The sequence below is a fragment of the Hyperolius riggenbachi genome, chromosome 4, assembly GCF_040937935.1.
Source record: "Hyperolius riggenbachi isolate aHypRig1 chromosome 4, aHypRig1.pri, whole genome shotgun sequence".
Classification (NCBI taxonomy): domain Eukaryota; kingdom Metazoa; phylum Chordata; class Amphibia; order Anura; family Hyperoliidae; genus Hyperolius; species Hyperolius riggenbachi.
Genome location: NC_090649.1, coordinates 226771499 through 226784972, shown reverse-complemented (window position 1 = coordinate 226784972; position 13474 = coordinate 226771499). Strand labels below are relative to the sequence as shown.

The following is a 13474-nucleotide window of genomic DNA, read 5'->3' as shown; positions in this document are numbered from 1 at the left end:
TTTTTTTTTTGTATAGAGCAAACTAAATATTTACATTCCACATTTCACCAGAATTAACAATCTTAAAGAATCATGAGAAAAAAAAACTGCTTTAAACACTGTTGGTCACCAATAGCTGTCATTAGTAGTGATGATCTTAATCTGTTAATTACGATTATGCAAAGTTCTTGCTCATCAATTCTTGCTCATTTCTAATTATTAGCTCAAACTGATATATCAGTACTAGCAGTGGTTGCCTCCATGCTGCAAGCACTGCTGTGTCAGAGCATACACTTTTTTGTTGTGTCAATTGGGCATTGAACCCCATAAAATCAAACACTGACAGAGAGACGCTCAATACCTGGCTTTATTGCACACCCAGCACTGAATTTTTGCCTGATAAAGTGAGGCGTTTGGAGTCACGAAACACGTTGCCTAGTGCTAATAAACAGTTTTCCTGCATCTTAATGGTGTCATTATTGAGGTAAGCCACCTCAATTTTTCATGTTTTAGATTTTAAATATTTCATTCTTTGTGGGCGCCTCTTATCCCTTGTTGGAAACACTGACATTCTGCACAGACAAAATTAAGTATTCAAAATGACCACACATACTTTGGGTACCAAGATCATGCATATGGTGCTTGTGATGTCTAAAGGTAAGGATAATGCAGGCATCGTTTACACTTCTGGGTGCATCTTGCATAAATAAGTTTATTTCAAATAATGATCAGATTATTAACTTTAGAAGCACGCATTTTAAGTCATTTTTTTTCCTTTACTGCTGGCCAGAAAGTCATAAACTTAAGTGCAGCCTGCTTCAATTGTCAGTTTTAGAAGGGTCATACCTAAAGCAATAATTTTAAAACAATCTATTAGGTGCAGTTTGATTTCATTTTTCTAGCTATCCTATTTTTAGGAAATAACTGCATTTCCTTGGCAATGAGTGCAGTTAAGCAATCATTATTGTCACTTTGCATTTTTATAGATGCAATCTTTTATTGAACGGTAAGTGTTCTTTAATGATCACATTTCGATTGTTTGTGGCTAGTGTTGAACATTTTCATACAGGTGGTTTCTGACATAGATTATTTGGTAAGACTTAAACTGCTGAGTGTGATTTCTACTGCAACATAAACAGGAAAACGGCTAAATAAAAAAGTGTTAATACTACCATGTCTGTAACTACACGTCTTCATTGGTTGTTTCATGACTACAGCATTTTGGAAGAATGGAGGTTGATACTTTTCTTTTTGTAGGCTACGAGACTTAGATGGAATCAGCAAATCACTGAAATATTATAAAGAATCACACTTGGCTCTTGATTCATGGATCAGACAGATAGAGGAAACGCATGTTAAACTGCAAGGAAGTGTGTCAGACAGCAAAGCATTGTCTAAACAGCTAGACCAACAGAAGGTATGTCAAAAACATTAACTTGTTTCTTATTTTTTCAAATATAAACGGGAGATTTCTGTTCTCCAAAATTAACAATAAAAAATAATTCTCAGTGATTATGTGGTCACCGCCCAGCAACCTTCATACCTTTTCTGCTCACCCAGGGCAGTGTGTGCATACACAGTAGCAGTTGGCTGAAGGTGTAATGGTTAAGGGCTCTGCCTCTGACACAGGAGACCAGGGTTCGAATCTCGGCTCTGCCTGTTCAGTAAGCCAGCACTAATTCAGTAGGAGACCTTTGGCAAGTCTCCCTTACACTGCTACTGCCAATAGAGCGCGCCCTAGTGGGTGCTGCTCTGCTCTGGCGCTTTGAGTCCGCAAGGAGAAAAGCGCAATATAAATGTTATTTGTCTTGTGTCTTGTCATACATAGTATGCCAAGGGTGATCATTATAGCTACTTTTCCACAACCCACCCCATTGGGTCTCCAGTCGCAGCTGCTTCCTGTTGCCACATTCTCCAACATTTAACCTTGTTATGGTTGCAAAATGACCACAGCCACGCTGAGCATTTGTGGACAATTTAGCAGTTTAGAAATGACGAAAATCCTGGCAGCTGAAGCAAAGAATGGTAGGTATACTGATCATCCCCATTAATATGTGTGCTATGCATGTGGTGAACGTTCACCACGATCCGCACCATCAGTATAAATCTTTATTCAAAACGTTAAAACATGATAAAAAGTGTGGGTCGGTGCACGACCCACACTTTTTATCATGTTTTAACGTTTTGAATAAAAATTTATACTGATGGTGCGGATCGTGGTGAACGTTTGCTGATTGCTCCTGACTCCGGAGTGGATCCCTGCACATCTATTGCTTACCATTGGTGCAAGAACCTTTTTCTAGGAACTATGCATGTGGTGAGACAGCCAGGGCAATTGGCAGAGGGGAACGGGCATGGAAGCGGCAAAGAGAATCAGGACAGTGTTGGGAAAACCAGGACAGTAGCAGCAGGACCATAAAAGGGGCACAGTAAAGGCCACCTTGGTATCATTTACCTGTTTTCTCGGATAAGTTTAGGGATTTTGGTGTATACTTGAATAGGTTTATATTTGAGTATCTATGATAACTTCTTTAAAGAGAACCCGAGGTGGGTTCTAAGAATCCAATTAGCATACAGAGGCTGGTTCTGCATATAATGACCAGCCTCTGTTGCTATACTGTTTCCCCTCAGCCCCCCTCTGAGCTCTGCTGTCCCCCATGAATCAATTGCCGTGCTGGAGACACGCAGCGTGTCGCCAGCCGGCTGGTTACATGTGAAGTGTCAGTCTGCCGCTCCCCCGCCTCCTCCATAGCGCTGGTCCCCGCCTGCGTCCCTTTCCTCCAATCAGCAGGGAGGGAAGGGACGCAGGTGGTGACCGGCGCTATGGAGAAGGCGGGGGAACTGCAGACTGACACTTCACATGTAAACAGCCGTTGCCAGCACGACGATTGATTTATGGGGCATAGCAGAGCGCAGGGGGGAGACAGTATAGCAACAGAGGCTGGGTATTATATGCAGACCCAGCCTCTGTATGCTAATTGGATTCTTAGAACCCACCTCGGGTTCTCTTTAAGAAGATTTTCGATTATTTGCATACAGCATTTTATTTTAAGTAAATATACTAAAGCTGCCAATGCTGCTGGCATGGATGTTTGTCTGTGTATGCGGTTATTTACTTTCAAACATGTCCTGCTGGCCTGTGTAATCTTTAAGGCTGCCAGATGGATTATTTTCAGAGTGGTAGAGAAATCTTACTGCCTTCTTTTACATGACACCCACTGTTTCAAGTATAACATGACCAAAAACAAACCCATAAATTTGGTATTTCCTAAGGCACATTAGCCCTGAGTGGTCAAGGCCATGCTCCTTATTCCTGACCATAACACACATAATATTCTTATATAATCTAAAGTTCTGAGTGTATTTTTTACATACAGGGTGGACTTTAAGAAAACCTTTAGGCTACCAAGTTTAAATAATTAGTTAGTAATGTTAATTTGCTAGATTTAAATCCCTTCTTGAGTCAGTAGAGATTCACATGCTAGGAGAATTTTCTGCTCAATATTATTTTACTTAGCGGTGTGCATTTATTTTATAGATTCATCTGCCAGAGCTCCCAGAGGAAATCATGCTCTCTTATTGTCACTGTCTGTTATATATGATCTTTGTTATAGACCTTGGTCATTAACGTATGTCAGAAATTGGATTTGTATACCACATGATATTGTGCCACCAAGAGTCCATGAAATTGTGTATGTGAGGGCAGTGCATTACAACCTTTTTATTTAGGTCACTTTTGGGAACTCTTCTACAGCTGCTTCTGCAATGTAAACTTAACAGCTTTCATTTTACTTGATGTCATATGTACAACAGATGCTGATTTCCGAAATTGAGATGAAGCAAAGCAAGATTGATGAATGTCAGAAGTATTCAGAGCAGTACTCCTTATCCATTAAGGTAATATTTTTACTACTTAGTTGCTGCCCCTATTGGTTAGCCAAAACATACAGTCGTATAGAGATGTCTACTGAATCAATGCTTAGTATAGAGCATGCACCATGTTAGCTGTGTAATGGAATAAGAGGGTTAAAGCAGTACATTTAATGGCTAACTGCAGTGGAAATCAGTGCAGTTATCTTTTAACCTCTTTAGCACCAGACTGCTTTGTCCCCTGAAGGGGCAGAGCCGTCCTTTCCCTGTTTTAGCTCTGTGATTACTGTGATTGGCTCACAGTAATCACGCGTCAGTGACCTGGATATGGAGCTTTGCTTTTGCTGTGACAGCAGAGTAAGCAGGCTGCAGCATCGCTGGGTTGGCGAGAGCGATGGGAAATGGCGTAAGTGCATGGCAGGGAATTGTTGAAATCTACGTCCTGGCAAGCTTAAGTGGCCACAAACTTGGCAGTTTTTATAGAAATATATATTTTTTCTGACAGAATACAGTTCATGGATCATGTTAAGTTCTTTATATTGGAATATACAGAGTACCGGCCTACACTGCCATACTCCTACTGTGTACTAAAGTACTATTAAGGAGCTGTACATGGATAATAAGGAACAATTTAGCAATAGATATTTAAGACAAAAATGTTTTAAAAGTGCAGTTGCAAGGCATGAAACATTTGCTAAGTCCATTTTCACCATGTACAGTGGTTATGTTGCATTATTATTTAGAACTCCCTTATATGACCTTTTTAGCACACCATAACTACAAGGTTGGATTCACAGTGGTCACTTGCATAATGCACATGTTATGAGTGTGAACTGCAATGGAGACTGGTCAAATACTTTAATACAAAGGCTGCATACAGTGAGTTAGAATAATGTGATCAGTTACACAGCATTACAGTAAACAGCCTCATAGTATTGTATGGGCAAGTGAGTTGACATGCAGAATTATTGTGCAACACAACTGACCACTTTGAACTGGCCCTAACACTTTATAACAATTCTATTAGCATGATACTTATTATCATTATTTATTGTATTTACAAAGTGCCAACTTATTACGCATCGCTGGACAATAAATAGGCATACATACAATGTAAACAAGGAGTAACAGAGAGGTAGCAAACGGTTATATAGCATAGCATAGCACAATGTTATACATGCAAACAGGGTATACGATGCTTGATCATGTGATTTTACAGAGATCCAGCAAAATCAAGTCCGAGTTAGTCCATGAGAAGGGTGACATAGCTGGGGTGGCAAGATCAAGAAGGACACACTAAGTGTGTGTGTGTGGGGGGGGGGGGGGGGGAGAGACCCTTACAAAGGCTTAAAGGTGGTGGGGGGGACACATAAGGTAGGGCTGTGGAAAAGGTGCTCGACAGCCATTAAAGAAATGTGTTTTGAGGGCTTGTTTAAAGGAGTTGAAGGAAGGAGTGAGTGGGGGGGGGGGGGGGAAAGGGAGTTCCATGGGGTGGGGGCAGCTCTTGAGAAGTCTTGTAAGCATACATGGTAGTGAGAAGTGCGTGGGGAGGTCAGGTGGAGATCATTGGTGGACCGGATGGGGTGGGCAGGTATGTATCTGTGGACAAGCTCAGAAATGTAGGTTGGGTGGGTCTTATGCACAGATTTGTAGGTAAGGCACAGAATCTTTAACCTCCTGAGCGGTATGCCCGATACTGTGTCGGGCAAGGAAAATTTGCTGAAAGCGGTATGCCCGACACAGTGTCAGGCATGCCGGTCAGGGGGTTCCCCTAGCTACAGGAGCCCCACTGTAGAAGTTAACTAAGTGCAGGGGCTCCTGTACACTATCTGCCACATTAGACACTAAGGCATAGTGCCCCCCGATGCCCCCCCTGCAGCCGCTGCCCTCTAGATACATACCGAGCCTCGTTCCAGCGAGTGCCCCAGCCGGTCTGCACAGCTCCACATATCTTCCTGTATGTGGAGGATGTGTACTGAAGTCATGTGACGTCTGACGTCAGACGTCACATGACTTCAGTACACATCCTCCGCATACAGGAGTACATTTTTACATGGGGGGGCAGCGACGAGGCAACGGGCGTGGCCGATTCCCTAACGATTTCATGTTGAATTTTTTTATGAAATCAGCCTGTGGAGTATGGGCAGCCCACCGATCTCTCTCTAATCAGATTTGATTAGATAAAGATCTGTCTCTTGGTTGAATCTGCCCATCATCTCTATTGTATTAGTGCAGGTTGAGCAGCTGCAGCTTGGAAGTATAAATGATCAGAGATTGAAAAGTCACAGGAAAAAAGGTTATGAAAATTAATTGGATAACTTTTTGCACAGAAATCCAACAGAAACTGAACGCCAGGGAGGTTAAACTGATGCTGAAGCAGATAGGGAGCTAGTGTAGGGCTTCACGGAGGGGAGAAGTCAAGGTGGGAGATGAGGGCATGGATGAGAAGCTTGGTGTTGTCTGGCGTCAGAAGGGGGCCGATTTTGGAGATGTTGCGAAGATGGAAATTGCAAGCCCCGGTAACATGTTGGATGTGGGAGCTGAAGGAGAGGGCAGAGTCTACGGTCACGCCCAGGCAACGGGCCTGCGAGGTAGGACGGATGGTAGTGCTGTTGAAAGTGACGTAAATATCCAGGAGGCGTGGTCGGGAAAATGAGGAGCTCCGTTTTAACTAAATTAAGTTTCAGGAACCTAGCTGACATCCAGGAGGAGATGGTCGAGAAGCAGGAGGAGACCTTGTCCATGGTGGAGGGGGAGAGATCAGGGGTGTGGAGATAGATTTGGGTATCATCAGCATATCGGTGGTATTTGAAGCCCAGGGAGGAGATAATTTTGCTGTTGGAAAAGGTGTAAATTAAGAACATATTGTAACATAGAAATTATTTTATAACATATTTGTGTGATCAGCATTAAAATGTTTTGAGTTTTTGTTTTATAACTGCATTGTTTTGTTTTTTTCTAAACAGGACTATGAAATACAACTAATGACATATCGGGCATTGGTGGATTCCCACCAAAAGTCTCCAATGAAACGTAGAAGATTTCAAAGCTCTTCAGATGTTGTTGTGCAGGAGGTGAGAGTTCTATGGTTAGGCTTGTTGAACATATTTGCCTTCATGGAGACACAGAAATATTTATATTTAGCAGTATAATTAGACCACATAGGTGGAACTATAGGAAGTATATAGGATTTAAAGCCACAGATTAGTGACTTTAAATGCACTGAATAGGAATATATGTTATATATTTAGTGCATGGAAATGTCTTTCTTAAAGAACAACTGAAGAGAGAGGTATATGGAGGCTGCCATGTTTATATCCTTTTAAGCAATACCAGTTGCCTGCCAGTCCTGCTGCTCTGTTTGGCTGCAGAAGTGTCTGAATAACACCAGAAACAAGCATGCAGCCAATCTGTCAGATCTGACAAGAATGTCAGAAACCCCTGATCTGCTGCATACTGGTTCAGGGGCTATGGCTGAAAGTATTAGAGGCAGAGGGTCAGCAGGGCTGCCAGGCAACTGGTATTGCTTAAAAGGAAAAAAAACATGGCAACCTCCATATACCTCTCTCTTCAGTTGTCCTTTAAAGGAAAACAAAATATGTTCAATAAAAAAATGCAAAACATTCAATGCAGCGATTTATTGGTGCTTATCTTCATGCCGCTGGCACTGGGGTTCCTGTTAACTTCTTCAAACTTCCTGTCACCTGGAACCCATGACCACATTAGTAACATGACCATCAACGTGTCAAGGATGCTGCAACTTCTCCCCCAAGCCACACCTCTCCCATGAATGACAGCCAGTGAAACCGATGTGAGTCAGTAGAGAGGCATGCATCTAGCAGAGAGAGCAGCCACACCCTTCCCCCATTTCCCTAGTTGTCCCTACAGTGTCCACATGACATAAAGGGCATGGGTTCTGACTGGGCATAGGTCATGACTGGCACAGGCAAAGTAAAACATCAAAGATTTGGCAAGAATGTCAGCACCAAGAAGCTGCTACACCACCTTTTTTTTCTGTAACCAACAAAATAAAACAGATGTCTTATTAACATATTGATATAAAAGAAAAGTGCCTGAAACAGAACTGAAACAATATCCAACATTTAGTGACGATGGGGATGATGTTGATGTGCCACATATGATGTTACCGATCATGCATAATGTAAAGACACTGACTGATATTTAATGTTGGATTTTATTGTATGGTAGTCTTAAAAGCCACAGGAATGTATTTCTTGTCTTGTATTCATAACTGACTCTATTTTCTATTTTTCTCTCCTTTTTGTGTTTATTTAGTTCATGGACCTTAAAACTCGCTACACTGCCCTGCTGACTTTAATTAGCCAATTTACTAAATTTTCAGGAGAAACCTTGAAAAGGTTGGAAGAAGAAGAGGTAAGAACTGGTGAATGTATATTGTGTTATAATAAAACTCACTTTTTTTTTCAAAAAGTAAAAAAAAAGCAACAAATCTAGTCTTACTATTCTACAGTGCTGATTTTCATGTGAAGCTGCTTTCTCAGCGTCTCATGAACTGGGTATCCTATACAAAGACCCATGCATTGCACTTAGAATCACACGCTCATTGGGCACTTAGTAAAAGCTATACAAGGATTTAAATGCCTTGTGTTTCCCAGGATTGCATTCAAGGGCAACTAAAGCGAGAGGGATATGGAGGCTGCAATATTTATTTCCTTTTAAAGAGACTCTGTAACAAAAATTGCATCCTGTTTTTTATCATCCTACAAGTTAAAAAAGCTATTCTAATGTGTTCTGGCTTACTGTAGAACTTTCTGCTATCACAGTCTCTGTAATAAATCAATGTATCTTTCCCCTGTCAGACTTGTCGTCCTGTGTCTGGAAGGCTGCCAAGTTCTTCAGTGTTGTGGTTCTGCTATGAACTCCCCCTTCCAGGCCCCTCTATGCACACTGCCTGTGTGTTATTTAGGATTAGAGCAGCTTCTCTCTTCTCTCTTATCTTTTACAAGCTGGATAAATCGTCCTCTGAGCTGGCTGGGCTTTCACATACTGAAGAATTACAGACAAGGGCAAAGCTGTTTGCAGGAAGAAAAGAGCAGCCTGAAACTTCAGTGCATGAGAACAGGGGGAAAGAAACACACAAATGATCTCTTGAGATTCAAAAGGAAGCCTGTATACAGCCTGCTTGTGTATGGGTGTATTTTCTATGTGTGGACATACTGTACATCAACCTACTTCCTGTTTTGGTGGCCATTTTGTTTGTTTATAAACAAACTTTTAAAAACTGTTTTTAACCACTTTTAATGCGGCGAGGAGCGGCGAAATTTTGACAGATGGTAATAGGAGATGTCCCCTAACGCACTGGTATGTTTACTTTTGTGCGATTTTAACAATACAGATTCTCTTTAAGCAATACCAGTTGCCTGGCAGTCCTGCTGGTCCTCTGCCTCTAATGCTTTAAGCCATAGTCCCTGAAAAAGCATGAAGCAGATTAGGGGTTTCTGACATTATTGTCAGAACTGACAAGATTAGCTGCATACTTGTTTCTCGTGAGCTTCAAGCACTACTGCACCAAATAGATCAGCAGGGCTGCCAGGTAACTGGTATTGCTTAAAATGAAATAAATATGGCAGGCCTCATAGCCTTCTCTCTACAGTTGTCCTTTAAATACTTTTTATTTGATGACAGGTACGCTTTTACTCAATTTCCTACTCTTAAAACTACTTTGCAGCATGATTCCATTTTCTGTATAAAACCTATCAGAACAGCTTGGTGAATGAATCTTTCCTTTACTCTTTGGCGCATCATTTTACATTCCATGTATTTCACTCTCTTTGTGGTGGAGGATTGCTGTGCTTTTCTGGATAATGACAATTGCTTAGGGGTCTGAACATCATAGTCTGGGTGCACATAAGTGAACACAATATAATGTCAAAGTATGTGTTACATTTTTGTATGTTGCCGTGAATGAGTTCATTTTTTTTTATATCAGTAGTTTATATACACAGCAGTAGCCTTAATAATCAATATCAAGTATAGCTTATGCATCACTGATATGTCTACGCACAGTAATAACATTCATTATTATTGTAGAAAGACACAGAGACGGTCTGCCTTTGCATTAGTTGCAAATGATAACCTTTACATGTAACTGTGAGTTAATGCAAATATGTCACCTTTATTCTCTGTCCTATTCTGTTTGTTGTCAGCTTTGTGTGGTCTTGCATGTTTTGGTAAGTTATATACACATGCTGGGGTGTTCTTCTAACTGTCATTAACTGCTTGGACGCTGTAGATTTTGTTTGTTGTGCAGTTTATATCTTGCTTCTCTGGAGTTGGGTATTTCGCTTCTCACTGCTCTCCTGAAAGTTCTTAGACAAGACAAGGTGGCTAAAAGCATCTGTACCTTTCATTGGCTGCAACATGGTAAGTTCTTCTCTGGTTTCATTAGTTCTTGTAACAGTTTATTCATATCATTATAGATCATTTAAATCTTCCTTTTAATTTATCTTTTTTAATTTAATCATTTTTGTGTTTTAGTATTATATCAATACTAGTCTTCTCTGAAGCCTTTTTATTACTGACAGAAAAAATGTAAACTTGTTTCGCTTTTGATTTTGTCCTAGACTTTGATATATTCAGAACGTTCTTCCATGTCATCAGCATATCCAGAATTATTGGAGCAGCAAAAATCCACAACAGAGGAAAACAAAAGGCTCTTAAAGAGAATACAAGAGCTTGAGATGACATTAGAAGATGTCAAAAACCAGAAGTTTATGTTAGAACAAGAAGTACCTAAGGTTAAAGCTACTGCTGAGATGGAGATCAAAAAGCACCAAAAGTTAGTGGAAGAATTAACCATACAAAAAACAAAAGCTGAATTTGAGGCACAGCAATGTCGGTTAGAGCTGGAGACCACTGTTAAGATGAAGACGGCTGTGGAACAACAGCTTGAACATGTGCGCCAGATGACAAGACAGGCAGAGTCTAAGAGAGATGCTGTAGAAGATAAGCTCCGTCAATTCAAAACGCAAATAGAGGAAAGTACCACAGCAAGAAGGAAACTGGAAGAGCACTTAAAGAGAAAAGAAATTGACCTTCAAGACCTGGAAAAGAAAAAGACCAGTCTCATGGTTGAAATGAAACGGAAAGCTGATATTGAAGAAGAACTTTTGAGACAGATAAAACATCTTGATAGTGACCTTGCATTCCAGAAGAAAATGGCAGAAGAGAAGATAGAATATGAAACAAAAAGGCAATACTCTGATTCCTTGTATAGCAGCTTCTCTTCTGGTAAAGAGATGGTTATACCAGCACGTTCTGTGCAAGAAGTTCACTACGCGATTGAATCAGATATGAGGGCGACACAAGTAGAACAATATGTAAAAAAAGCAGAGACCCTGAAACAACAGCTTGATGAACTTACACTGGTTCATAGAAAGGCAGAAAATGAGATAAAACAGTATAAAGCAGAGTTGACCACACTGCAGGTACAAAAGGCAACAGCAGATGAGAAAGGACGACTGCTAAGAAATCAGTTAGATGATGCACATAGTATGGTGCAGCAGCTTAAAATAGAATTAGAACAAAAGAACCAACTTGAGCAGAACTATATGTTACAATTAAGAGACGTTGAACGAAAGCTGTACCAAAGTCAGGACAAGGCTGAAGAAGTGATACTGGAGACTAAAGAGCTAAAGAAAATAAGAGTAGGTTTTGAGGATGAGCTGAAGATACTTCAGCAAGATAAAGTGGCTCTAGAGCATAAACTAAAGCTGCAGAAAGCAGATTATGATGATGTTCGAGAGAAGCTGAAAGTTTGCCAGGAAGAGCTAAGGCAAAAAGATATGTCTGAAAGGAGCAGCCTTCAGAAAATATCATTCCTGGAAGAAGATTTAAGTAGAAAGAAGCAGGATGTGGATGACTTGCGCAAGAGAATGGAAGAGCTTACCAGAGCACATGCAAAATCAGAAAGCAGTGTGAAAATGCTGAATTCACAAATAAGCTCCATGCAACAAGAAAAAACTTTACTTGAACAGAGGTCGCAGTCCCGAAGTGGAGAAGCTGATAATTTACGTGAACAGCTAAAGAAAACTCAAGAGGAACTTAATCAAATTTCTAGGTCACAGAAGGAAGACCAGCAAAAGATGATTAAGCTTCAAGATGAACTGACTAAAAGTAATCAGTGGTCAAATTCACTGAAGCTAAAATTAGATGAAGTCACTAAATTGAACAATGAGACAGAGATGATGCTGCGAAAAGTTAAATCTGAATGTGAGAAGATCACCATAGAGAGAAATAATTTGCAGAAGAATCTTGATATGGTTAAATCACAGTTGGATAGTACCAAAGAACAAGTGAGAGCTACTAATGATCAACTACATAAACAGTCCAAGGGAGAATATGAAACTCAGAACATGGTAAAGAGACTTGAGGAAGAATTGTCAAGATCAAAAAATGCTCTGAATGAAATTAAGCTGAAATTTGATAAACAGAGTCTATCCATTCTAAACTCTGAGAAGGAAATTAGGAACTTAAAGGCAGAAGTAAATAGTTTGACAATAGAAAAACGCATGTCAGAACAGAAGATTCAACAGCATCAGTCACAGCTACAAGAAGTAAATGCTAAGTTAAAGAAGACTCAAGATGATCTCCACAAGAAAACGGTTGATGAGCAGTTAGCACAAAAAAAGCTTGTCTTGTACCAAGAAGAATCTGCTAAGTATAAAAACTCAGCAGATGAGATAAGGATGAAATTAGAGAAAACAATGGAATCCAGTTTAAGTACTGAAAATAATTATTCAAGCTTAAGGCTTGAAGTTGTTACCTTGAAGCAAGAAAGAGCAATGTTAGAAGAGAAGGTTAAGCTGATGAAAATTGAGCTTTCAGAACATCAGGAAAGATTGCGCAGATCCCAAGAACAGTTTAATAGTGAGAAAAAAGCAGCACTGGATAATTCTCAGAAATGCAGAAAACTGGAGGAAGAACTTGAGAGTCAAAAACGAACAGTTGAAGGTCTTAAACAAAAAATTGATTTGCAGAGACAAGATCACATTAACCAGTTGAGGTACCTACAAAATGAAATTCAACAAAACAGCAGCCTTCGGAGCCCTCTTCAGAAAAGTGACTACGAAGTCAAAGGAAACAGCTATGTGTTTTCATCTTCAAGTTCACAACAAGATTTTGATGTAATTAATCAAAGAGCCAAAGCTTCCCCAGTGTTGAGACGAAAACTGGATGGTCATATTGATGTTAGTTCTCCTGTCTTTAACTCTACACTCATTGAAGAAAAGAAGAAACATGTAGATGGTTATGAAGACACTGTGCAGAAGGAGCTCCAACTGCAGCTATCCAGAATAAAGCAGTCCCTTGATACTGGAGACAAAGGAAAGCCATTTACAGAGTATGTTACTCAGACCAGCACAGAACTTCAAATATCTATTGACAAAATGAATCCGTACAGGCAGCTATCAGAGCTAGAAAGCATAAAGGATAAAAGTATTCAGAATGCAATTCAGACCTTGAGAATTGAAGAAGAAAAATTTGGAAAAGAACTGGGAAAATTAGACCAACCATTGGAGGTATGCTATTCAAATCTTCTTTACTCCTAGCTGCATGGCATGCATCACTATTTTACCTATTTCTT

At 40.2% G+C, this 13474-nt stretch overlaps 1 protein-coding gene across 21 annotated transcripts in view; it reads left to right on the top strand.

The window, feature by feature from the left end:
- The window catches only part of DST (dystonin), a 748258-nt gene that overhangs the window by 458956 nt on the left and 275828 nt on the right, over positions 1-13474 (top strand). For 19 of the 21 annotated variants that reach the window (XM_068281416.1, XM_068281417.1, XM_068281405.1 and 16 more), the window contains 4 exons: positions 1237-1396; positions 3793-3876; positions 6816-6923; positions 8146-8244. In XM_068281416.1, coding sequence (XP_068137517.1) covers positions 1237-1396; positions 3793-3876; positions 6816-6923; positions 8146-8244 — 451 coding nt within the window. Of the gene's footprint in view, positions 1-1236; positions 1397-3792; positions 3877-6815; positions 6924-8145; positions 8255-10454; positions 13410-13474 lie in introns of all 21 variants that reach the window. The other 2 variants (XM_068281415.1, XM_068281421.1) reach the window with 2 other exon arrangements.